The sequence below is a fragment of the Pleurodeles waltl genome, chromosome 4_2 (genome assembly GCF_031143425.1).
Source record: "Pleurodeles waltl isolate 20211129_DDA chromosome 4_2, aPleWal1.hap1.20221129, whole genome shotgun sequence".
NCBI classification, from domain to species: Eukaryota; Metazoa; Chordata; class Amphibia; order Caudata; family Salamandridae; genus Pleurodeles; species Pleurodeles waltl.
The window spans coordinates 817,262,580-817,288,203 of NC_090443.1; the positions used below are offsets into that span (position 1 = coordinate 817,262,580).

General features: G+C 42.8%; 1 protein-coding gene across 1 annotated transcript in view; it reads right to left on the minus strand.

Moving 5' to 3' along the window:
• Positions 1 to 24,070, minus strand: part of AK4 (adenylate kinase 4) — a 199,291-nt gene extending 175,221 nt beyond the window's left edge. Inside the window, exons 1-2 of the mRNA XM_069232502.1 lie at positions 23,847 to 24,070; positions 23,168 to 23,369 (exon numbers count right to left, since the gene is read on the minus strand). Coding sequence (XP_069088603.1) covers positions 23,168 to 23,312 — 145 coding nt within the window. The 5' untranslated portion in view covers positions 23,313 to 23,369; positions 23,847 to 24,070. The remainder of the gene's footprint in view (positions 1 to 23,167; positions 23,370 to 23,846) is intronic.
• Positions 24,071 to 25,624: the final 1,554 nt, after the last annotated feature.

Genomic DNA, 25,624 nt, shown 5'->3' on the forward strand with positions numbered 1-25,624 from the left:
ATGTATACCAGAAGGGGCCACTGGTAAAGTTGCTACATAGAGAAGTGCTGAGACATGCAATCGTCTTTGCAGAGGCGTCTGCGTACGTATTATCTACATTAGTGACTAATTCAGGCTGCCACCCAAAGGAGAAACTAATGCTAGATTCTGCAGGTTGGACCCGCATTGCAAGGGAACTGCCCACAACTAACCACTGAGAACTGCCGAGGACAATGTTGCACCCTCACTAGCTCCAGTCGTGAGCTAAAGAAAGGATAACCATCCCTCCTACTAGATGAAGCCAACTTACTGCATCTTTGCAAGCTGGGATTTGCTCCGACAACGGAGAGAACAGCAGCATTGCCACTCAGGAGGGAGTGCCTGCGCTACCTGGCGCTGTTGCATGGGTCGCAGGCAGTCTGACTTCTGAGTGGAGCAGGACTCGTAGATGCTCATGCTGTGGGCACCCGCTGCACCACTGAACTCTTCCATGCTGCGAAAAGCAGGTAAGACATGACCTGGGCCAATTGTGCCCCAGGGGAGTCGGCTGCCAAGGGTGATGCAACACTACAGACACTTGACTAAAACCGGAGGAGTCCATGGGGAACTGATGAGTACAGCACAATAGTAAACATTTCCGGGACACAGCCACCACTGAATGGGGAATAACCCCCAAACAAGTTACACTAAGGAGGGTGAGAGGGATTTGAATGATAACTACTAGAGCTCCAAGCTCAAGGGGATTGTGTTGTTGCTTCTGAATGTCATGTTCGTTTGCGTGTAGAATTAGAAATAAAAATACTACTTTTTCATATAAAAGCAAGTATTTGACTGGAAATTGATTTATTGTTCATACTGTTTGCATTTTAAGTAATGAGTCAAGTTCACCAACCTGTATCCATATTCATTCTCCCACCTGACACCAAAGGAGCCTTGACTGATAGATCACAGATACCACCAGGAGTCAAGGGCAGAAGGGACGCTTGGCCCAGTTGCTCAGGACCCTTAGTGGGTAGGACCACAGGACACCAGGAGTAAAAGGCCTCAACCAGCAGGGTTGGGCCCTGCAGCCTCTGCATGCATCATGGCCCTCGGATAGGGGTTCTAGCAGGATTCTTTAAGCTATTTCCAACTACCTTTTCATCATTGCTGTAGTTAGGAGGAAAAGAAGTTCAGCCCAGATGAGATCACACTGTACTGTGTTCTATTATATATTTAACAAATAAATATTTCAATTCAAAGCAATTAGATCAAAAAAGAACCTTGTGACAAAAAATAAATAATAGCACACCTTATCAAAAGAATTTTGTTTTCCACATGCTAGCCTAAGAGAGAGAACTTAAAGAAATGTGAAGGCACTTGGCCCACTTAGAATACCATATAGTACTTGATTAGCCAATGTCCCTGCACAAAGTTAATTTCAAATTTGTGTTCCACAGGAATGAGATCATGCCAGTTAAATATTTTCCCTAACTAAAAGGAATAACACCACACCCTTGAGGTACAGAATTCAAATAAGAAAGTGTTAGACCAGTAACCGAAAAGGTGCATTTATGAGTGGCCTGGTAGTTCAAATGGAGCCAATAATGACAGCTACCAACCGCATTAGGGTTACATGTCCAAAGGGAACATCCTTGGTCTTAAGTGTTTCACAGGGCACAGGTCATACTGAAAGCGGTCAAAACATCGAAGTGTAGTGGGAGAAAATGGGAAACCATTGTGAAAAATCAGATACACTACTCTTGATTCTCTCTATATTTCTCAGGGACCAGTTCTTAATTCTGCTGTATTCCTTTCCACCCCTGAATTACAGATGCCTGTGATATATACTCATCGGGGGGCTGGAACTGTGCATTCCAACTCAAATAATCAAGAAGGGTGGATCAGGCATGAGCACAAGGAGAATGAAGGCATTGTTTGAGGATCCTGTTTGGAATGGAGCCTCTCTTGGAAAAGGCGAATACAGCAGACACATGTATGCCTAATGGATTGTCTCAAACAACCTGCATTTGCATTTATGATGCTTTTAAAGAACAGACTGTGGTCTCAAGCAAGAGGCGTACTTCCTGAACCTCAGTTTAACTTTACTGGCTGATACTGTGTTTCATGACCTTATTCCATGCACTCAGTCACTAAATCATCACAATGCTTTATTGTGTGTTAAATATACTTTCTTTTATATCAATAGTTTGTTAAATATACATACATTAATATTAATGGCTTTCTGGTCAGTATAGATGAGCTCAGTGTGTCCATTCTGACACCTCTGTAAGCACAGAAAGATTTGGGGGCTAGTTCACAAAAGCATTCATGAAAGTGTGAAATAGTACTGTGTGGTACTCCTTCACATAATCCTAAATGCTCTTTTGAATATATAAAGTAGGAATATTAAGGGAATGTTCATATACAATTAATACAAATAGAAAGGATGGTGACCTCTTTGTAATTTTACTATAAGATGTTGGACATTTTTGGGCAAAAAAGGCATTTAAGAATATGCCTTTGTGAGCTGGTCTCATTGTGAAGATGTTCTTTTCACTACCAAAATCTAGAAAACTGAGGGACTGAAGGTAATCTCAACCAGAACTCAATACTGTAGCTGTAATCGACCCTATAACGCTAAACAGGCCTTCTTTCAAGTTACCAACAACTCGATTATTGGAAGGAGGTCCTGAACAGGTGAGACACGTAGAAGAAAATGGGGATTTTTTTCAAAGATCAATTCTACTTAATATAGTACAGTGCATTTGGTGTTTAATTTTTTTTTTTAAATGGCCCAATGGTAGATTGTGGCTAGGGTGAGCAAGTCAATGCTGCTTAGTGACTGAGCAGGGAAGGGCAGCAACAGAGAATTCTGGAGTATTTAAAAAAAAAAAAAAAAAGGCTGATGGAAAGGAAGAGGTGGGGAAGCAATATGAGCTGTGGAAGAGAAACGAACAGGGAGTTTGAAGGGTAAGCAACAACATGGCAAAACTGGAGAGAGCAAGAAAACATGCATTTTCATGCAGTGTAAATGCAAAAAAAAAAACAAAAAAAAAAAGTTTGTTCAATGTAAGTAGTGGAAGGCGGCAAGTCATCCATTCAAAAGGATGGTAAAGAAGCTATGCTCCAGAAAAGGAACAAATACACGAAGCAGGAAAGGCATCAAAAAAGACTGAGAAGAAAGCAATTCAATGAGAAGGAATGGACTGATCCAAATCCCTCATTAAAACATTGGTATTGTACAGCATAGGTCTTAAGGAAAAACACAACAAAAGCAGTCTTACAGGGCATACTAAAAAAATATATGACTGCATTAACTGCCTTAAAAGCTCAAATGCATCCACTTCAGCAGGAACAACATAACTGGAATATTAACCAAAGAAGTGAATACTGGTGAAATGGAGAAGAAAATCAAGAAGTGTAAATTATGAGGTCTAAATAAACATTTAAAAAAAAAAAAAAAACAAGATGAACTTACATGATCCCACCACTACTTTGATGGTTATATGGTGGCGTAACCCCTCAGACTCAGCAGTGAGCCTTTAAAGTAAATGCTTTGACAGCCAGTTGTCATGCTTGCAAGGCCCTGAAGCTGGCCACACCACAGAGGTGGGGTGTCCAAACATAAGTCCAGGAGAGCTGGATTCATGCCAGATTTTTGGGATATCCACACAAGCAAGGTTTGCAGACAAAGCTCAGGGGAAGCAACTGCCATAATCTGGCATATACAGCAGATGCTATCATACTAGACGTTATCATGCTTTAATGTTGATAATTAATGAGAATGAAAATTTATCTGAGCAATTGTTGGGACTTAAAAGCCAGGTGGATACCGATAATACAAGAATACAAGGGAATCAAGCTATATCAACGGTAAGCTTTTAGAAAGGGTGTAATATGAGGAACGTGTTGGCTACAGCTGCTGGAAATATATAAGTACACTTGAATGAAATTTATGAAGGGGTTAGGGTAATAAAGACTTGAAAACTTATAAATGTGAATAAAAAAAAATAAAAAAAACGAAGAAGATAAAGAAATTGGATTTGATTGAACTATGGACTTTAAGTGATACATGTTCAGGAAGTTGCCCAACTTTCTTTGTATTTAGTCAGTCAATCAGGTATGTATATGGCTCGAAAATGTCATCGTTGAGCCAGTGCTTATTCTTAAATTACAGTTGTTAGCAGGCCAGCTCGTTTCCCAAGCATCAAAGGCCATTTATAAGATGAGTGTTTAAAAAACAGAGTTCCTTATTATTTTGGCAACTGTCTTACCACGTAGCATTCAGACTGTTGAAAAATGGCCCACTCTGAAGAGTCACCCCAATCTGTTGGCTTTAAGACTCTGGAAACTTTACCACTGCTAATGTGCGTGTGCTCTCTCCCTAAAAACATGGTAGCATTGGCTCATACCCAATTGGCTCATTTAATTTACTAGCAGGTCCCTAGTAAAGTGCAATACATGTGCCCTGGGCCTGTAGATTAAATGCTACTAGTGGGTCTGCAGCACTGATTGTGTCACCCACATACGTAGCCCATTAACCATGTCTCAGGTCTGCCATTGCAATACCTCTGTGGATGTTTCCCTGCCACTTCAACTTGGCATTTAAAAGTACTTTTCATGCCGTAAAACTCCCCTTTTTCTACTACTAAGTCACCCCAAGGTAGGCCCTAGGTAACCCATAGGGGAGGGTGCTATGTAAGTAAAAGGCAGGACATGTACTTATGTGTTTTACATGCCCTAGTAGGGAAAATCTCACAAATTCATGTCTCACTACTGTGAGGCCTGCTCCTCTCATAGGTAAGCATTAGAACTGCCCTTATATGTTTTTAAGAAGTAGATTATGATCTGAAAAGGAGTAGCCATCTCATGTTTAGTAGGGCCAGAATGGTAATGGAAAATCCTACTTACTGGTGAATCTGGATTTAACATTACTATTTCAGACATGCAATTTTTAGAAAGTGGGCGTTTCCCTGCAGTCGGTCTCCAATCCACATCTGGGCTGTGCTAGTTGACAGCTCCCCTTGAGCATTCCACCCAGACAGCCATAAACAGAGGACACTGTCACATCTGCATTCATCTGCATACTGAATGGGTCTCCCTGGGCAGGAAGTGTGGAGGGGCTCTCACACTTCAACGGCCAGTGGCCTGAGCCCACACAAAAGGACTGATGATACCACCACAGGATTCTGGCAAACAGGGCTGGGTTGAAAGGGGACCTTGTTCACTTCAAAATCACTCTTTGAAGTTTCCCCCACTTCAAAGGCATTTTGGGCATAAATACTGGGTCTGTGACCCCACCAAGTCATTCACTTCTGGGTTTACAACTGGATTCTGACAGAGGAAATGTGTGGCTGCCCAAAGGACTCATCTGGAAAGCTTTGCTAGTTTTCCTGCTGCCTGCTGTCCCCTTCCTCACAAGCTCTCTCCAAGGGCTCCTGTTCTGAAGTCTCAGGGCCACAAAGACTTCACCAAAGAGATGAAAACCCCTGTGTGTCTGAAAACTGACAATGCCTGCAGAAATCGATGCAGCGCCTGCCTCGCGGCTGATAAATCGCCGCATCGCTTACCGGATCGACACAGCTCCTGCTCCTTACCAGCACCTCAAGGATTTTCAATGGATTGTCCCTGGGCATCAAAATATCTCTGTACACAGTAAAGAACAAGGCTGCACTCCTGGAAATCAGTGCATCACCTTGTAGCATGAAAAGAAGCAATGCATAGTCTGTGTTGTGACAGAAAAACCAACGCAGTGCCTTATTTTTCAACATCTCCTTCTCTGTGGCCTAGTGCGTAGTTATTTTTGACGCATCCCACGTACTGTGTGTTAAAAGGATACAACCACTGTTTAAGCATTGAGACGCATTTAAAAACTTAAAAGGTGATATCTTGACTTGAGCATATTGGATTTTTGCCATTTTGGTCTTATTTTATTCAGATAAAAATGATCTATTTTCCTAAACTGGTGTGATGTTTTCAATGTGTTACTGTAGGAGTTATTGCACAAATACTTTACACATTGCTTTCTAAGTTAAGCCTGCCTGCACTGTGCTAAGCTACCAGAGGGTGAGCACAGGATAATGTAGGTTGTGTAGTGACTTACCCCAACTAGGATTGTGGTCCCTACTTGGACATGGGTGTATACCTCTGCCAACTAGAAATCTAATTTCTAACACAGAGTATCTCTGAATTGACTGCATAAACTCCTGAAAAGTCTCCCACAACTGAGTTATAATGCACTGGAATGTGTCTTTGGGTCACAAGCTGCGATCTCTGAACAAAAACTGTCCCAATGTTTGCAACTTCGATCCCACAACATATGTTTCAATGTGCCCATGGTATTCTAATAATTTCAAAATAAATGATCACTTCTAAATTCTGCTTTACACATTTCATTTGGACTCTCAAACATGTTACATGACCTTTTATTATTTTGTTGCTAGCATGAGAGCCCCAGAAAGCATTTACAATATAACCTCAGCTCAAGTTTTTTCAAGGTCTAGAGCTTCCAACAGCTTCCCTCCAGATACTTGGTATTTCAGCAGAGGAACCACTATCGGTATATGCTTCTTTATGTGCATCACATAACATAATATTGGGGAAAAAAAAATCTGCTGAAAAAGACCACTGTATTACACAATCTACACAAAGCATCTACCCTTCTCCCTTTGATAACTCAAGAGTACTTAACTCAAGCAGACAAAGCATAACTTGGCCCCCATCCATTTAATTTACATATCTCTTCTGCTTACGCAGCTTCTGCAGAAAATTCTTTAAGTCTAATTTAACATTACGGGGCTATTCTAAATACAAGTCTCTGGTGTGAACAATAATTGTTTCAGTTACACAGTTGTACTTGACTAGATCGTTTTAGAGCAATGAAAACAAAGGGAGCCTCACTTTAAAAACAAAAAAAAATGGATGAAATGTCGAAATAACGGTGTAGAACAGAAGATATGTTCTCCAATTCAAACTACTCTTGCTTAGTCTCATCACTGGTCAAGAGAAAAATAAATCTGCTGTGGAAATATTGCTCCAATTATTAATCAGATTTGAGAATTTAAAACCTCCCTTTGTAGTACCTATGTGCATTTTGTTCAGTAATCCTGCAGGGTCTATTCTCACCCAATAAATATTTATCAGTTTTTAAAAAGGTTTTTCAATAGTACTCCATATACACTTGAAGAAAGGCCTCAAAGAATGTAAAGGCACTCTGCCGACTGACTGCACCGGGCCTCTCAGATGTTGTTTTGGCATTAACAAGGTTTTTGACCATAGTGTGTGAGGAAGGATCTGTTACTTCTTGAAACCATAAGTAAACTTGAAGCTTATGGTCTCCATCCTCCTGGAGATGCAGCAAAGCAGACCTCGGGCAAGAAGAGAACGGCTGAAGAACTCAGCAGTGATATTTTCTACCACCTGAAAAACACTTAAAAGGAGCTCCCCTCCTCTTCTCCCCTCATCCCCCCGATTAATGTGAGAAATATTACAAGGGGTAAGTATTAGACAACAGAAAAAGCTCAAGTCAGTCAGATCGGTGTTCATTACATAAGCCAGCGCCATCTGATTTATTCTCTGAGCTACCCAACACCTGTTTTGCTGCACATCTGAACTCCATCTCCAATGAGCCTAATTTACTCACCCAATTCAAGAAATCACGGACATGTTTAAATACCATTTCAGGCTCTCCTGGTGCCAAACTGATAATCCCCTCCGCCTGAGTAGAACTGCACATTTTCAAGGTTGCTTGGTACTGGCCTATCTCCTTCAGAAAACAAATGACTCACTAAACTACAAGTAACATTTCTCACAAACAAAGCAAAAAACTGTGTGGTTACACTGGTGTCTAAAATGAATTTGTAACAACTACAACATAGACAGGGATGTGGTCATGAATGCACTAAACAGGTTGCTAAGTTAATGTAAATACTGCAAACAGTACACTTTTAAGGGAAACCGACGCCCCTACCAGTGCCAGTTGTTTCATTTTACAAACAGACTGCTGCCCCTCTATATGCGAGGACTGTCCGAAATTATAACAATGCAAATTGCATGTGGTAAGTCATGAAGGCACTGTTAAAAAGGTAAATGGTGCACAGGAGGCTTCTAAGGAAGGAATGCGATTTCCTATTTTGGTTTTTTTTTATGAAATCTGAATTTCATTTACCAGTAACCTAAAAAACACAAGTCACATGAGTGCGCTGCGATGTTGTAGCGCACTTTGTGCAAAGCAATTACATTTTAATACTTAAGTGAAAAAAACTTCCTTGGGATGTAGTGCATTTGGTATTTTCAAAAGGAGAATAAACTGCTATAAAATGATTTGCAATCCCTCCCCCCGGTCGAGGAGGATCAAATGATTACTAATTAACAGTAGTGTGGCTCAGTCACGATTTGCCCATGTCCCAATAATTTGATATTTTCTTTTTATAACTCCTTAGGACAATCATATGAATTAGATGTTTAACTGACTTTTCTTAATTTCAAAGTAAATAACCTACTTTTTCATTCGTTCAGTTCTTGTTATAAGGTTAACATGCCTTGACGTTGTACATCTCCTGCTTGTAACATAATTTAATTATACAAGCATTAGCTTATAAAAAAATGTTGGCTACACTTCAAAAACAGCTATTACGTTATGCTACCAAGTTGCAGTTTCCCAATTTTGGCTCTGCAATTTTGAAGACATGCACATAAATTCAGGTATGCTACCCTATTCGTTACGGTTTCTGATTTTTATTGCATCAGTGCCTCTCCTGGACAGGGGCGTCCATAAGGCTTGATTAACTGTAATGCCTTTAAAGAGCTGTACAACAGCACTGCTACTTGCAGGCTGGGCCCACCATTGTGCCACTGTCTCATATCAGTATATGTTGCTAAACTACATTGTTAAAGACATAAATAACCTACTGATATCATGGTAAATTGAGATAATGGGCTCAGTGGTTGGGCTTTCAAAAAACATTTGTTCACCAGAGTTTCCATGTGGTACTTTCTGAATCCATTTCTATACTATAGGAAGCTGGCTCTCTATACAGTGCACTAAAATGAAATACGCTGTGTAATTGTCCAGTGGATCCCCAGTTGATATTGCAGAGGCACAAGTAGATAAGAACACTATTTTGTGGTAGTGCGGGCGTGCAGTTAGGCTTGTCAGAGGGTAGTGCTCAGCATTTGCTGTACTCACAGAGGCTATAAATGAGACACCCACTCAAAGAATAAACCCAAGACCAATTTAGAAAAACAACACTTCTGAATTTCGTAATCCGGTAAATTGATTTAAGCATAAATTCTTTGCAATTTCAAAAAGAGTCTCTCTCTGGACCTTGAGGAACCCAAGGCCTCCTCACAAGGGGGGGAAGTGTCCTAGCCACTTGTGGTACAGGTTCCACTCTTAAGGGTTGGAGGGTCCAGTTCCTCCTCACTTGCACTGCCCTAATCTACAGGGACAGTGGCATAATCCGCAGGATGGGCCTGCTCATACTCTTCCAGTAGCTTCTGGAGCATTGCACTGGGATGGTTTGAGCCGGTTTGCGTTTTGTACCCTTTACAGAGGGTCCTTAACTGTTTGTGAGACAACTTAAGGTAAGGGGTGAGGTAGAGTTCCACAACCCTGTCCTCTGAGGTACTCATTTTTACTAAATTAGGGTATTTTGAACTAGAGAAAAAAAAAATCTAACATAGGTTTTTGCAGTCCTAACTAAAGTACATTTTTAAAATGTTTACTGCTAAGCTACAGGGACCTAACCAGGGCCCTTACAGTACTTTTAAGAATTTGGAAAAATAGCCAATTAAAAAAAAAAAAATTGCAATTTAACTAAAGGACTAATGGATTTACTTGTGTAGTAACTACTTGATCAAGTTGTATCAGCAAATGCAAAGTTGCAGACTTTACCGGTGTTCCACCAATGTAGGAAGCAGGCTCTCTATTTAGTGCATTAAAATGAAGTACACCATGCAGAGTCCAGTGGATCCCCAATTGGCATTGCAGAGGCAAAAGTAAATGGAGCATTAATCCTATTTTGTGGTAGTGTGAGCAAACAGTTAGGCTTATCAGAGGGTAGTGCTAAGCATTTGTTATACTCACAGAGGCAATAATTGAGACTCACTCAAAGAATAAATCCAAGAACCATTTAGAAAAGTTGAAAAAAATGTATATGTCTCAAACCCAAGAACTTCAGAATCAGGTAAATAGACTTGTAAGCATAAATACTTTGCACTTTCAAAAACAGACAGTGCAATTTTCAGAGTTTTCAATGTTATCCTATGGAGGAAAACAATGTTCAGCAAACAGGATGAACAACGACTTACTAGGCCAATCTCAGGGATTTAAGGTAAGCACTGGGCACTGATCAGAGCCACACAAACAGGTTACACAAGGCGATGCTGGGGCGGCCAGACGCAGAGGTGCAGTAAGGCATCGGGTGCACAATGGTTATCTATGGGAGTTTGGTCCTCGTGAAGACAGGCTGCAGGCTGGCTAGGAAGCCAGTGAGGAACAAGCAGCAGGTAGGTAGTAGACTTGAGGTGCTCAGAGACGTAGGTGCACCTTTGGTGCTCTTGTCCTCTGCCCAGGGGTGACAGATGCAGGGGTGTCTTTATGCGTTGAGTTTTCATGTCCGGGAGCACTTGCAGTCAGAGGGTCCTGTGTGTTGAGGCTGCAGGCATCATCAGGGAGTCCAGCAGGGGAGCACTTGAGCTCTTAGAAGCCAGGGGACATCATTGGCCCGGATGTCCCACCTCAGCTGGGATTAAGGGGTCATAGGTGCAGTGGTTGCTGGAGATGTTGAATTTTCTCTCACCACAAGCCTGTGGGAAAGGGGGCCTGCGTGCAGAGGCTGCTGGCGTCTCTGGAGAGTCCACGATGGGTGAGACCACACTGGACTCTGTCTTTGTGCAGCTGGGGATCTGAGTTGGTACCATTGGTTGGCTTTACCGCGGGTTGTGGACCATGGGTACACTGGTCACTTCCGGTGTCCAGTTTCCAGGGTCAAGGAGCTGCAGAGTCGTTTCTGTGGAGTTTCTTTTTGCAGGGCAAGTCCGTTGCTCGCGGGAAACTTAAGTCTTTATTGAGGGTTTAATGAGATGGTTTCTTGTGCAGGATACTTAGAGGCCAGCAGGCAGGCCGGAGGGGCTGGTTCCAGGTCAGCTGCTTTTTCTTTTCCTCTTCTGCAGGTGCAACTCTTCTTTGTCCGGGTATTCTTGGGTTGGTGAAATCCATGCAGTGGTAGGGGACCCTGCACACAGGGGTGTGTGACAGGTCGTGTTTTCTATTTAGCCTCCACCAAAACACGCAGCCTGTAAGGGCAGCACGTGTGTGAGTTTAGCAAGGGGTCTTTGGGGGTAGCACAACTGATGCTGCAGCACTCAGAGACATTCTTTAGTGCCCTAGGTGCCAGGGGTACAATTTACTAGGGACTTACAGTGGTAAGTAAGGAGTTTGTCAATTGTGCAAAACAGATGAGCAGTTTTGAGGACGAGATCTGTCACTGGAGACCTGGTTAGCAGATACCTAGTGCACTAACAGTCAAAGCCACATCAGAACCCAGGCAAAGAGTGGAGGCTAACCATGTCAAAAAGGGTGCTTTCCTACATATATAATTAAAATGCTCTGAATAGTATAAGTTATTTTATATTTAAGGCTTATTTGATGCAACTAGGTACACATCTGAGAGAAATGTGTCACACTCACAACCTTAGAAGCTCTTTCAGTTGTGTTGCGTAAGCCAGGGTGCCAAACCACAAACACTGAAAAGCCAGAATCGATCCCAAATCAATATAAGAAAGCCATCACCATAGAAACCATGACTGAGTAATACACTTCAGTCGCCACTGACTAAATTGACTGCTGTTAACCTCTTCTAACACTCGTCCTCCATGCCTATGGGGTGTTCAGCGGATAGCTACGAAAGGGCACAACTGTGTACCAGAGGGCTATCTCTTCAACAAAAAGGGCAGCACAAACCCACTGGTGTACAGGGCCGACCATCACACCTGCCCTCAGGTAAACAGAAAATGTACAGAGGTGAACAGAGGGAAGATAGCAGGTGTGTTATGTAGTCCAGAATCTAACTTCCAAAATGCAAAATAATGTGTTTTATACAAAGATCAGGGATTATCAATGCAAGGAACTCTATAGCAAATAGTTTGCACTAATCTCACCTCAGTCCATACCATTGGTAAAATTACAAGGAATTAATTTCAATAAAGGAGGCAGCAACTTTTTAGGCAAGGCAGAAAGCTAACCAAAACAGATTCTCAGAAAGAGGATGCAATGCTTGTAAATTTTCTCTATAGCAGCCAGCAAATTTTCAACTGCATGGTAACCACTTAGAATTCATGAACATTTTTGCTGATGTTGATGTATACCCAATAGATTATTTTAAAAGTAGTTGGAAGTCCCTTTCAAACAAAAAACACAATCCTTATCACAGTGAACCACTAAAGTCACTAAATAAACCTGTGCCTACCTCTCTGGTAGACTGCCTCTAAGTTAAGCCTGAGTACTTCTGTTCCAATGTGTAAAGTATTTGTGCAGCACTCAAAATAGTAATAAAGTGAAAAACGGAACACAAGAAAAGCACAAACCAACTTAGAAAAACAGTTCATATTAATAAATATGACACTTAGACAACAAAAATCCAATCAGTAGAACCAGAGTTATGATTTTTAAAGTTTCTAATGAAAATAATGGCAAAAAGCACAAAGCGCCAATTGTGGTTATCTGGTCACGCTGGATTTGGGTACACTCGCAAGTCCAGGCCAACAGCGATGGAGCACAGGTCAGATACGGGGACCAGGTTTACACTGCTTAGGATTTTACCTTCTCTGCATCAGAGTCCATGCGGGAAGCTACAGTGGACTTTACCAGTTATCACAAGAAGCCCATTGTCAGTGCAAGGGGCAGGTCAGGTATTGGGGACGGTTGCTGTTTGGCACAAAGTCAGTCCTTGCTGGATTTTCACTTTGGAGGTCGACATGGACTATTGTTGGTGGCGCTGCATCTTGCAGTGGGTGCAAAAATCAAGTTGTTCAGGAGATTTGTGTCAGCAAGCATCACGGATGGTTGTCTGGGGATACAAAGAGTCCACTTACAGATGCAAAGAGCCCATAAACTTCTTGATCTTCACCTAGACCTCAGGCCTGTGATTTGAGACAGGAGTATAATACTCTAATACTAGATAAGGGTCCTGGACAGGCACCTCGAGGATCAGGACTCACTCCAACAGAAGCAAGCAGCAGGGCTGTGGCAGGTCCAGCTGGTGCTGGTCAGCAGGGAAGTTGCAGGGTTGGCCTCTGGAAGCTTCTTTTGTCCCTGTAGCTCAGCAGTAGGTCAGGCAACCAACCCTTAGAGCCACTTAAGGGGAGCCTGGGGTCAAGGCAATCGGGTCAATCCTTCCTTCTTCCGTCAGTAGGGCAGTCCTAAGTCTTCCTCAAGTCTGGGAGTGTTCTGATGAGAGGCTCTGAAGGGTTCCACTTATGCCCAGTGCCAGCTTGGGTGGCAGGCAGCACTTGGTCCAACCTCCCCCTTCCTGGGATTGGCTTCAAACTGTTTAGGGTAGCAAAGGGTAGGCAGGCCTAGGGTGACCTATATTTGTCATTGGGAAGACAGGCAGCCCTTAGAAATCCAGCAAGCAAAGAGGCTACTCTATGAATGTCAGAAAGGACCTCCTGGCAGGAGAGAATCACCCTGCCCCACACCCAAAGCCCTTTGTCCCCATTTCTGTAAGGAAAATACAGAACACCACCATTCATAGTCAGGTGACCCGGGGCACTGGCAGAAAAGCACATCTGGCTTAGGCAGGAAAATGCCAACCTTTTCAAGGTGACATTTTCAGAACAGTACCTTAAAACCCGACTTCGACATTAAAGAGGGCTTTAAATTACAATCCAACTGAGTGGAAGAAGCATTTCTCTATCAGTTTCCAAACGGAGGTCATCACGTATTAAGTGTAATAGAGTAACTCAGTGATAGTCTATGGGAGAGATAGCCGTACCACAGTGAAAAATGATTTTAGGAGTTTTTCACTGACATGTCCTACTTTATAAATATCTCCACCCTATCCTCAGAGTGGTTATGGCCCACCTTAGGGATATTATAGAAGTATTAAAAGGGAAACTTGAGCCTGACAAAGTGCTTCTTTTGCTAGACTGAAGTGGTAGTTTTAAAACTGCGCTACAGGCTGTAGTGGCAGGCCAATCGGGAATAGACCAATTTTACCATGTGCAATGGAGAAAGAACAAGCACTTTACCACTAATTAGCAGGGAAAGAGTGTGCAGTTCAAAAAGCCGCTAAAAACTATTTCAGCAAAGGAAGGCAAAAATCTGGGGTGACCTTGCAGAGACAGCCAGGTCCAAAATTTACATATTTAACAAAATACATTAAATGATTTGAAAGGTGCTGCCAAAATAACTTAAGATGAAGACAAACCACTGTGGTTAACAGCATTTTAAGTAACAAACATTTTAATGCAATAATGTACTGTTTATCCAGAACTTTGAACAAGTACGGGGTGAATGTTTATTTAAAGTGCTATTATATATTTTTATTTTCTTCCTTTTTGTTTGTCTTGTTGGATACATACAGCCCCGAAGATGCGGCCAAATGCCATGAAACGTGCTGGCTGTTAGAGAAGATCCAAAATATTTACATCCTCAATTAAAGATATGAAACAAATGGTTGTTCCTATTGCACAATACTTTATTTTCCAGTGTACATGATGTAAAACGATTTGAAATCTATTTTGTAATAAACTGCATTATTGAAACCCATCTATTCTTGAACGAATGTGGTTCTATATAGCTATGTAGTGAAATTGTATAAAAATATGTAATACTCCCAACCCAACAACAGGTGTCATCTGGCTATTTATTATATTTCAGTTTCATAAATAGGCCGGTCTTGGGGTGTCCAACCCGGTGGATTTGAGTTTGTGCAGGGCCACTTGCTTATGCTTACCCATATATGCCTGGCTCTCTCTCTAAATTACCCTAGTTATCATCCACTTTTACTGCAGTTCCCTACCTTGTGATCCATTTTAACTTCTTAGTGTGCCTGACAAACATTTCACATTGAGCTCACAACCTCCTCCGTGGAGTTGAAGTGATCAGTTCAACATGCACACCCACAAAGAAAATCCTTCTCCTACCCCGATAAATAGGATACCCTTCAAGTAGGGTACTGTTTTTATTGGGAGAAATGTGGTATGTCTGGGTGGATCTCCACAGCCTCTGGAAATCTACACAATAGAGATGTAAGGAAAATGTGTGATTTTTAGAGAACATTAGAAGTTTGCAGGGCATTCTAGACACTACAAAGTGGTGGGATCCGCACAAGTCACAACACACTGAATTCCCAGAGGCGTCTAGATTTTAGCAATGTCTGGGTTTTCAAAAAGGTCCTCTTGGTCTCAGCTTCTACCCACATTGGCAAAATGGGTCATTTTGCAAAGCAAAAATGTTCATGTCCCAATGTTGCATTTTGAGTCCTTTTCTAATGTGAGTGATAGGCCCAGCCACAAAACTGGGGCACTGTTTTAAATCAGAAGAAGAACGGGGATACGGAATAGTAGAACATTTGCTATTATTAATTGAATTTCTCCATTTTTGGCTTTTTAATGTAAGCCACTGTTCAAGAAAGAACACACTTTGCATCACATGGTAGCACACAACAGTATGGGCATACCCAAATTTAGAGTTTTTTAAAGAACCGCTATTCCTAAACTTATTATTTTGGCACTCTTCAAAAAAATGCATAGCTTTCCTTCACAGTTATTTTTTATTTATTAGATGTTACAATATGAATTGTTTGGCCATACAGAATAAAATAATTATAACATACAGCTCAGTTGCTAGCTCTGGGTATAGAGTGTTTTGGCAAATCAACAAACACACTGTATCCATGTGACAAGAAAGGGTCGGGTGGATGTAATAATATGGAATGATATATTGCTTTTGCGAATCGGCTAAAAATAATGTGAAAACGTTGACACCTATTTATTTTCATTAAGTGATATACACAAATGTCTCCTTGCTGAATTTCGAAAATTGTCTGCCATTTAGAAACGTAGAGTTTTACATTCACCGACAGTTTGCAAACCTTTTTCCATCAACAACTGTAAGTAGGAAAAAAAAGCACAAAAAATAGTAACAATCCTCTACCACTTAGAATAATGCAAGTCTGTACTTCAAAAAAGTATTATTATTTTTTTTTAATAAACTCTTCTTGTTCCTATAAGCTGGGAAGATAGAGATCATACCATAGCAAACCTTTTGATTGTGCCACCTTTAGGAAAAACGAAATCCATGCACTTTTTTGCACAGCACACTTTTGAGTTTGGGGGGAGGGGGTGGGCAATTTGTTAGGTTTGGCTTTTTGCCATGTTCCACCAAGGGGAATTCACAAAACAAGGGTACCTTCATCCTCAACGTGTAGTGAAAAGACGCACATTTCGCTTGAATGTTTTTTTTGTGGTAATGAAATTATCAATCAGCATCCCCTTTTGTGGGCATAAAACCCGAATTAATGTGTTCATGAAGGTTTGGTTAATAAGTACACTAAGCATCAAATATATAACTCCCTGGGAAAAGAAAAGCATAGCCATTCAGTCACTCATGAAGTTAACTTGAGTGCCGTTTACTCCTCCTAGATCCCTTGCTGAAAGGCTCCTATTAAATGGGAAGGTCTATCTTCATAGCTCTACCACTAAGATGTACAACTGAAGAGGACGACGTTGCTTGCTGCCTACTTGTCCACATTCCTTATCAGTGTACACCAACACCACTGTCACACCTCAAAGAGGGCAGGAAAGCTTTCAGCACCAAACAAATTGCCTTCAACTCGTGGATGATAAAATGAAGCACCAGACCAGAAAATACACATCACACAGTTGTCAACCTTCAAGGAGCCCAGCTACAGTGGAAGCCTGAGCCAGGACAGGAGCACACCGACCTGGAGGCTACACTGTCATCCACCAGTGGAGTTTAACCTTCATGTGGTGTGGTGTGGTAGAAGAATCAGTATGAATTATAGAGCTGTTTCCAAAGCTTGGCACAGTCAAACTTGATGTTCCTCATCCACAGTCTTACAATTGCGCTCACATGACAAGTGATTATGAGATACACATTTTCAGGAAAGCAACAATATCTTGGGCAACCATGTCAGGATCAACTTCTGAGCCCTCGGATAAAAGAGACTGGTTTACAAAGGCACTGAAGAGAATGGGAATTAGTACAAAATGAAAGGAGTGTGCTCTGTTCGCAATGTTACTAATAAGAAGTTAGGGCTATCCACAAATTCACAAAGGCATGTAAAAGTACATAAAAGAATACTCATGTAGTACTACTTCCCTGTACTCCTAAATGATTTTGTGGATTACCCAAAAAGTATCTGCTATGAAACCGAGAAACCTCCTGAGAGGACATCAAAGAGGAATAGGAGAATTAGGGATTCTGGAGATCAGAAGTGTAGACTCCACTGTTCAGCAGTAGAAGTATAAGAATAGGAGTCTAGGAGCCCATCCTGAAGGTCTCCATTAGTCGGAAAAAGGGTTGAAGACACAAATGTCCAAAATGGCACTGGGCTCTCCACCTCGTGCAAGGGAATATTCCAGGTAAGGCATAGTCCCAGCAACATCTAATCTTCCTCTTGCATGGTGTTGAGACAAGGAAAGTAAGAGTGGGTGAACCACAGGAGGATGAAGCTGGATACACTGCCTGGCTTCTGCAACCATCCGAGGAAATAGGGACATGCCTATCCGCTGCTGCAAGAGTCCCAAGACTAATCTGACAAATGAACGGTGATCCCAGATCAATTGTGCCATGTCATAAACTATGATTTTTCTACTTTTTTTGGTGGCAGAGGCAAAACCTTCAGAATGCCCAGATCATGCCAGAATGTATTGTATCTATATAGGATAGATTTACATGCAATGATTTGAGCATGTATAATTTCCATGACCTGTGGTTAGTCTAGAAGGCTGATATGGATCTGGCCCTTCTGGATTCAAATTGGACACCCCGCCAAAAGAGAACCTGTGAGGCTACTTTATGGATATGTGAGAGCATTAGTCACAGCTATCCTACAAATCTCCTTGGACACATTTACCTGAACAGTCATAACACACAAGACTCCGTGGGACTAGCCAGGTTGGGACTTGGCCATAAAAGGAGACTGCAGAGAAGGAATTGGCCGATACTACTCCAAATTCTTCAGTTCAGCACCTCAACTCTCAAAAATTAGAAACACCCCTATCTTCAGCCCACCCAGAAGCAGGAAAAGTAATAGAGCAAGTCTTACGTCTGCACCCAAAAACTCATATCAATACACAGCACTGCTGTGTCAGCAACCGCTTGCTGGAGCCGAGCATTGACCAGGCCGCAAGATTTAATTCAATCTGCCTTCAAAGCCCTTATCAGGTGAATAAGGCACAAAGAGAACAGGGCACATGGTGACAAGAAGTTCAACAAGCAGTGGGCAAGACAACAACACCTTCCTGGATAGCAGAAACAGATCACTACTTGATCAAGAACTTGCATCTTCCCAAATGACATCTTCATACTAGTTTTAAGGTTCATGTCATGATAATCTGGGATTACTGTAATCTTGAGTACTGTTTTGATTAAGTGGGCAATACCCATTACGTATTTGTCTACTGTATGTAACAAAAAAAGGACTAATTTCAGGTAATTCGTTCACAACTGCCCCACAACTCCTCCTTAATAAATTCTGCCAGCTCACGTATGAAAGGCATCCATTTAAAAAAAGCAACAAGTCTATGGGTGTCTTAATCCAAACAAAGCTGCTGCTGTGCCTTTCGGTTGGGTGTTTATGTTTTGCACACGCTTCTCTCGCTGCCAGATTGGCACCTCTGCTGTGAAACGTCCTCTTCTTCACTTCAGGGTCACCCGTTAAGGCTGAAGGTTTCTATATATAAAATGGCTCAGGCCGCGGGCTTCGCTGCACAGCTGCCAGTGTAGCGATTTATTCACGTGACAAAAATCAAAAATATTTCCATTTAAATTGCCATGCACAATTGAAAGGGCATTCGGGGTAAACTAGAGCCGCGGAGGAGCTTTCCTTGGCAAGGGACGGTCAAATGAAGGGCAGTAAACAAACAAGGCACGGGCAAGAAGGATCATCGAGTTAAACTCTCGCTGCGGACATCTTTGGTGATTTGCGGGCGATGGATTTGAATTCGAGAGATGACAACTCAGCATGCCACCCACAAACCGAAATCACAGTACATTGAGCGATGCAGCACGTTAAGTGCTCAGAAACAGAAGTGCAGAATGAAAAGCTACATTAAATTTTTTTTTTTTTTTTAAAGCCACTGGTATCAAAATGCCAATTGCGGACAGATCTCTCCATTCCTTTTATTGACAGTGCTACCTCTATAAATTAAATTCAGTTAATATATATCTTTAATGGAAACAGATTGAAACAATAATTAGTCAATTTATTGGTGTGAATTTTATGGAGTCTAATTCAGTAAGGTAACTTCAAGAAAGATTATTTGTAGTTACAAAGTGGGTGGAAGAGTAGCGCTTGCCACCATGCAATGCTATTCTTGATGACCTTCACCCCAAAATAATGGTGAAACAAAACCTGGCAGGCACTTTGGCTGTAGACAATATAAAGATTTGCATGCGACAAGAAACAGCAAAATGTACCAGCACAAAATGCACTTCACGCCCCAAGGCCTGCAAATAGAGAAGGGAAAGGACAAACTGCTAGAGAGCATTGTGCAGATCAGGTGTGCTGACATAACATCTTAAATGCAGACACAAATTATGCAGCCAGCAATTGTACTTTTATTTGACCTCACATCTACGGCAAAGGGGACAAGGCATACTTGAGACCAAACGTCCAGATGCCACCGGGCGCCCCACCAACAGGAGGTGGGCAAAGATAAACAGGGCATCTTCTGCTGACCATTACATACAAATGTGTACACTGGGTGTGACGTGGCTTCCGTTGGACATTTGCTTAGTGAATTCAGTATCCAAAAAAGTGCATAATTAGACGTGTGGGAATAAAGGAGGCTAAAGGGGTGAGTGATGCTCTTGCAAAGGTGTCTCCGTGCACTCCCCCCAACACAACAAAAATACTTTAGGTCCTGGGGTGTCCCGAAGCATCCGCTAGGCAGGTCAGCTGTGCATATGCCGGCCTCTGTTTTGATGCAGCCAGTAGCGTCGTGGTTTAATGGGGGCCGCATCTCCTTTCACTGATCTCGTCAATGGTTAAACTCGAGCAGAAAATCATTGTCCGGACCGACATTACTCTTTCACTTGCAATATAGTCTCGACCTGAGGGAGGCCAAGATTCAACTTTTAGAACTGAAGCAGATGGTGTACGCATAAGTGATTGTTTAAATGCCCTGCCTGACCATGCCTTCATGATAGAAACTAAAGAAAGATTAAAAGCGGAGCTTAAGTATCTCTGGCTTCCCTGGTAGGACTGAGTATCCACCGGTAACAAGCCCCAAAGTGAGTTGGGATGAGTTTTATATAAAAGTGAAGTTTTAACGTGGCAGGCCTTTTATAGATACATATAAATAAACACCTGAACTTGAAAGATGTTCTAGCCACATATTTACTGCTATGCCATCATTCTACTGAGGTTGGATGGATGCTTAAACCCAATGTACCTTATAGCACTTCCAAAACAGTATTCACAATGACCAATAAATGTAAACAACCTAATGGATAGGATGTTTTTCATCAACCATTCAGATACTTTAAACATTGATAAAATTACCACGATCTTCATAGAGCAGCAGAGCTCATGCTTGCAATAAAAGGAGCGGACTTCCTTTACTAGAGTCACAGCATCTGCAATCAACCGGCTACGAGGATACCACAAAATAACTAACTGGTATAGATAGGTGCAAATCTGCTAGTAATTCCCAATGGATGTAATAATGAAACACTACTGGGAGATGTGATCTGGTTACAAACATGCTGACTGCGACATGTAGACCGGGGCTGGATAACCACCCTGCCGCTAGACAGATTAGAACAGTTTTGGTTCTGGGCAAAACAATATAAATCCCAGGTCCGAGCTAGGCACAAAAATCAGCCCTGGCAAAAATGCTCAAACCAGCCCCACAATGCAGGAGACGACAACTAGATTGAGACCATGGGCGCAAAGATGGGCTATAGCAGCCCATCTTATTCTAAAGGCAGGCCCGCCCAGGAAATGCCAAAATGGTAGAAGGGCCACTGTAGCCCTGATAAATGCCAGTACATGCATAAATCAATCTCTGTGGATTAACATCTTGCAATTTTGCAAATGTTCTAGGAACCTTTTGAATAACAAATCCATTTACATAGATGTAGCTGCACACAGAATTTTAAAACAACGCTTAACAGGGATTTGTTTTAGGGCCTTAAAGACCAAGTGACCTTGAATGAGAGATCGACATGAAAATGATTGTTTTTTGTATAATCGGTTTACAAATGGATGTATCTTCCCCAAGCCCCCCCCAAAACTAAAAAAAAAAAATCAGTAGTGCTTTTGAAGCTGCTGTTTGCTTAATCTCACCTGAGCTACTTGGGAGGGGTTTCAGCAGGATTGCACAGTAATGTGCCGGCATGAATGTTAAACCCGTCACTTCAATATACCCCTGTATGCATTTTAGGGTTGCAATGCATTTAAACGTGAAATTCTGTGGAAAGACGCTACTTTCAATGCTTTAGCCTACGTATTGATCAGACAGATTAACATTCAGGAGGTTGGCGTCGTCCTTGGTTTGAAGCGATGCTGAGGAATTTCCACCGTTCAAAAAAAGAAAAAAAAAAAAAAAAAAAAAAAAAAGATTTTTAAGCGATTTTTAATTCTTAACACTTCAGAAAAGGAAAAAAAATTCCCTTGAATGTACCAATGAGCCCACTCACAAGAATCTGCCAAGTCCCCATAACTTTCTTGGAGAGGTGTAAACCTTCAAAAGTCCCCCCATGATCACACACAAACATTTGCCACCGGTTCGCAGTTGCAAGGAAAACAAGCATGTACAACCCTTCTTTGCTTCATCCTCCTCCCCAATGTGTGTTCCAAACATTGCTTGGTATTTTTAAACTGAGGGGTACACTGTCATTATTTTGTAGGTACATATCTGCTGTAAACCCACAATATATTCTACCCCTCTGAATCATAACGTCAAGTAAAACAGATTGCCGGGTCCGGCTCTTTCTGCTTCAAAACGCCACTCACGTGCGTTTCAAACCACAAACTTTGTATTGTTGAAGTGTGGTGCCGCTATACGTCGCTTGTAGAAAAAAATAGTGGTAGCGAACCTACAAGAAAGCCAACTAGTCCACCGCATTTCGATGGAGAGTTCCGGTTACCCACAGGCTTATATGACTCCTTAGAAACAAAGACCAGCATTACGGGTCACTAAACGTTTTATCCCAGCAGCAGCACATAGAGGGAAGAAACCCCCTCCAAGGGCCTTGCTGTGGAGTACTTCCACACTCTCAGTACTCTAACAGGGGTTGAGGGTGGCTCCAGGGGGGCAAAGGCCCCCTTCAGATGTGCACCTATACATGGATTAACCAGTCGTTCTTCAAGTGCCCGGGAATGGTATTTATCTCAGCAGCAGTGCACGTGCCAGCTGTTCCCCTTGCAAAGCCCTTCCGGATTGTTGGGAGAAAATCGGCGTGCATCTCACAATGTGTGCATGCGTGTTCCCTCCCAGCAGCAGGCCTCTCCTATTCCAGACCCTGCACGAGCGGGGAGGTAAACTCTTCTCAAGAACCCTTAGTTTACCCCAGCATTGGAATTCGGAGGGTCCCTGATATCTCAACTTTAGGGCATGACGCAGGCCCCTATTACGTAAGGGTGGGTGCCCCCACTCGATGCAAGTACTATGAAAATAATTTCTACGATATGTGGGAAACTTTAAGGCCCCTCATCTTATGCTGCAGGGGTGAGGGGCGGGAGGACATCATTTTCCGTTACGATTGTGTCTCGCTCCTGTCAGGCTGGGCTGAAGCGCAACACACGACCCTGCTGGCCCTACGGGGAATGGGGGGGGCACACTTCAGGGGCTCCCCATTCAGTTCAAGGTCAATTGGGTATCTATGAGATGTGGGAGACTCAGGGGTCCTGCGTTACTTTCTGTGGAGGGCATACGTCCCTGAGGCCATGAAGTGGCAGGGTTATGAAGGTCAGGCAAACGTGCCCGCATAGCAGGCGGCACCCACCTGTTTTGGCTTTGATATTCTTCCGCAGGAAGTCGCCGCTGGAGATGTGCTTGAGGCCGAAGTTGTTGGCGATCCTCTGGCAGACCGTGCCCTTGCCGGACCCCGGGGGACCCAGGACGACGGCGCGCAGGAGCTTGGAAGCCATCGAGCAGGAGAGGACACAGGCAGGGTTAACTTCACCGGGATCTCACGCGCACACCGCCTGCGGGGCAATAAACAGAGATCCCCATCAGCCGCTTACCAGCCAGCAACGCCCCGCACGCAGCCCAGCAAAGAATCCACCATGTGCTTCGTTGACTTAGGAAAATGTGCAGATGAAAGACGCACTCGGGGAACAAGCAGCTGTCAAAAGAAACTGTGAAGCGCAGGATTCAAAAGTTCAATTGAGAAAAAAAAAGGCACAGTTCAAAACACGCACACCCTGTATCAATCTCGAAAGGGAAACACAGAGCCGCTTCTGTGCTGGCTGCAGCTCGGCCAAACTGGGTCAAATATGAGCTCTTAAACCTTTTCACTTATGCCCCTGTGACGCCGTGTCTTCCTCATCTCCTGCGCGCGTTTTATGGCGTTGTGTGTTTCTCACTTGCACACTGCACGCGCGTGTACCTCCTACACTGTACGTGAGGCGCTGCACGGTATGGTGTTGCAACAGTATACAGACTTGGGGGAGTCAACTCACCGCCTCTTCCTTGGTCTTGCAAACTCTGCAATATGGCGTTTAAATTGCAGAATTTTTCGTGTGCATAACACTGGGCTAGCAGTCTCACAACTGAGCCAAGATCCTGCCCGCTGATGGCACCCTGCTCTGTATCTTTCTCCAAACGAGGAGCGCCCAGAAGCTTGAACCTATGCGAAGAGGCGTTCAACGGCAACTCCTTCCCACATAGAACAGCTACGAATGCTATGTGCTCTGCTCACAGGGAAGTATTCACCACCCGTGGAGCGCGGGGCAGCCTGGGACTTGTAGTCGGCTTCCTGCACAGTATCATGCAATCCGAAGGAGCCGCTGTACTATTGGACTACAAGATCCAGGCCTGACCTACAGCAGTCTGCATTCTCCGTGCCCTGGATGCTTTGGAGACAGAACATTTATATATTTCTACTGGCTGTCAAAACCTTCCTAAAACAGCCAAATCTTCAAATAGGTCGATGGCTGTGCGCTGAAACCTCAAGTGAAGTTCCATAATGCCTATGTTCCACCACTGCAGGGTCGTGTTTCAAGTCTCTTGTCTTTTGGATAAGTTTTTCCTTATTTTGCACAGTAAGTTATTCACCTACTCCTTGTATTAACTCTTTGTGAACGCTCTCTTCAAGAAGATCGTTACATAAGCAAAGTTATGACCGGCGACTTCTAACAGCGCCTGAAGCCAGTAAGCGCCGCAAAGCTATGTGCACTATTAAACCCGTATTTCACGGATCTGCGTTTGGAAGGATGCCTTGTCGCATACCGAGTAAAACACTAATTACTCGACAGTAGAGGATCACATTGCCAACGATTACTTTATTCCAAATGGCGCTTGGGAAACGCATATAAAGGTCCGTTATGCAAGCATTATTTGTGCTTCACTCCTGACGAGAAGTTATGTTACTATAAAACTTACTATAATTCACGTCAAAGTTACTACCTTGATTTAAAAAAAAGAGCAGAACCTCGCAAGCTATTGGTTGAAATGGGACTCCTCTAGCTCTGATGGAGCGTGATCCAGCCATATTGAGTATTTTCTCTCTACAATCACCCAATACACAAAACCGGACGCAAAACAACCCGAAAATGTTGTCTCACAGCATTACTTGATGTAGAACCAAGTTGTGCGCTAAATATTGTGCAATCAAACCGACAGGGCAAATCATCATAACCTTCTGACGGCAAGTAAAACTGGATTTCGAGCTGAATGTTCCACGATTGATAACATCTTATCCATGGACGTCATTTAGGGGTCGCCAGGGGTCGCAGCTGCAAACCCTGGCTTGCCCTTTGCTCCCACTGGCCCCAGAGGTGGCAAATTCTGTGCCAGGAACACAGTAGCAGCTCGTCCTTATGGACATTAGTTGGTGCTCCACTCTATGTTTTCTGTCACTATTTTATTACACTAATAGTTAATAATAACATGATTCACTTTTAGCGTAATGAAAATGGAGTACAATTAGGTAGAATATGCCCTTCTATGGCAGCTGAGGTAAGTAAAACATGCTTTTGAGTGCATGTTGTGTGCGTGCTTGTGGATGCGATTGTGTTTATATGAGTGTATGTAAGTGTGAAATTGTATGTATGTGTGTGTGAGTGGAAGTGGAGGTGAAAGGGCATGTGATGTCACTTCCACTACCCCTGGCTTTTCGGTTAATTGGCATCCATTATTTTAGCCCCGTTTTCCTGGCCAACAAAGGAAAACCAGGATACAGGGCTGCTTTATTGACTAAAGCTTGGCATTCAGCACGATAAATCAAACAGATTATGGG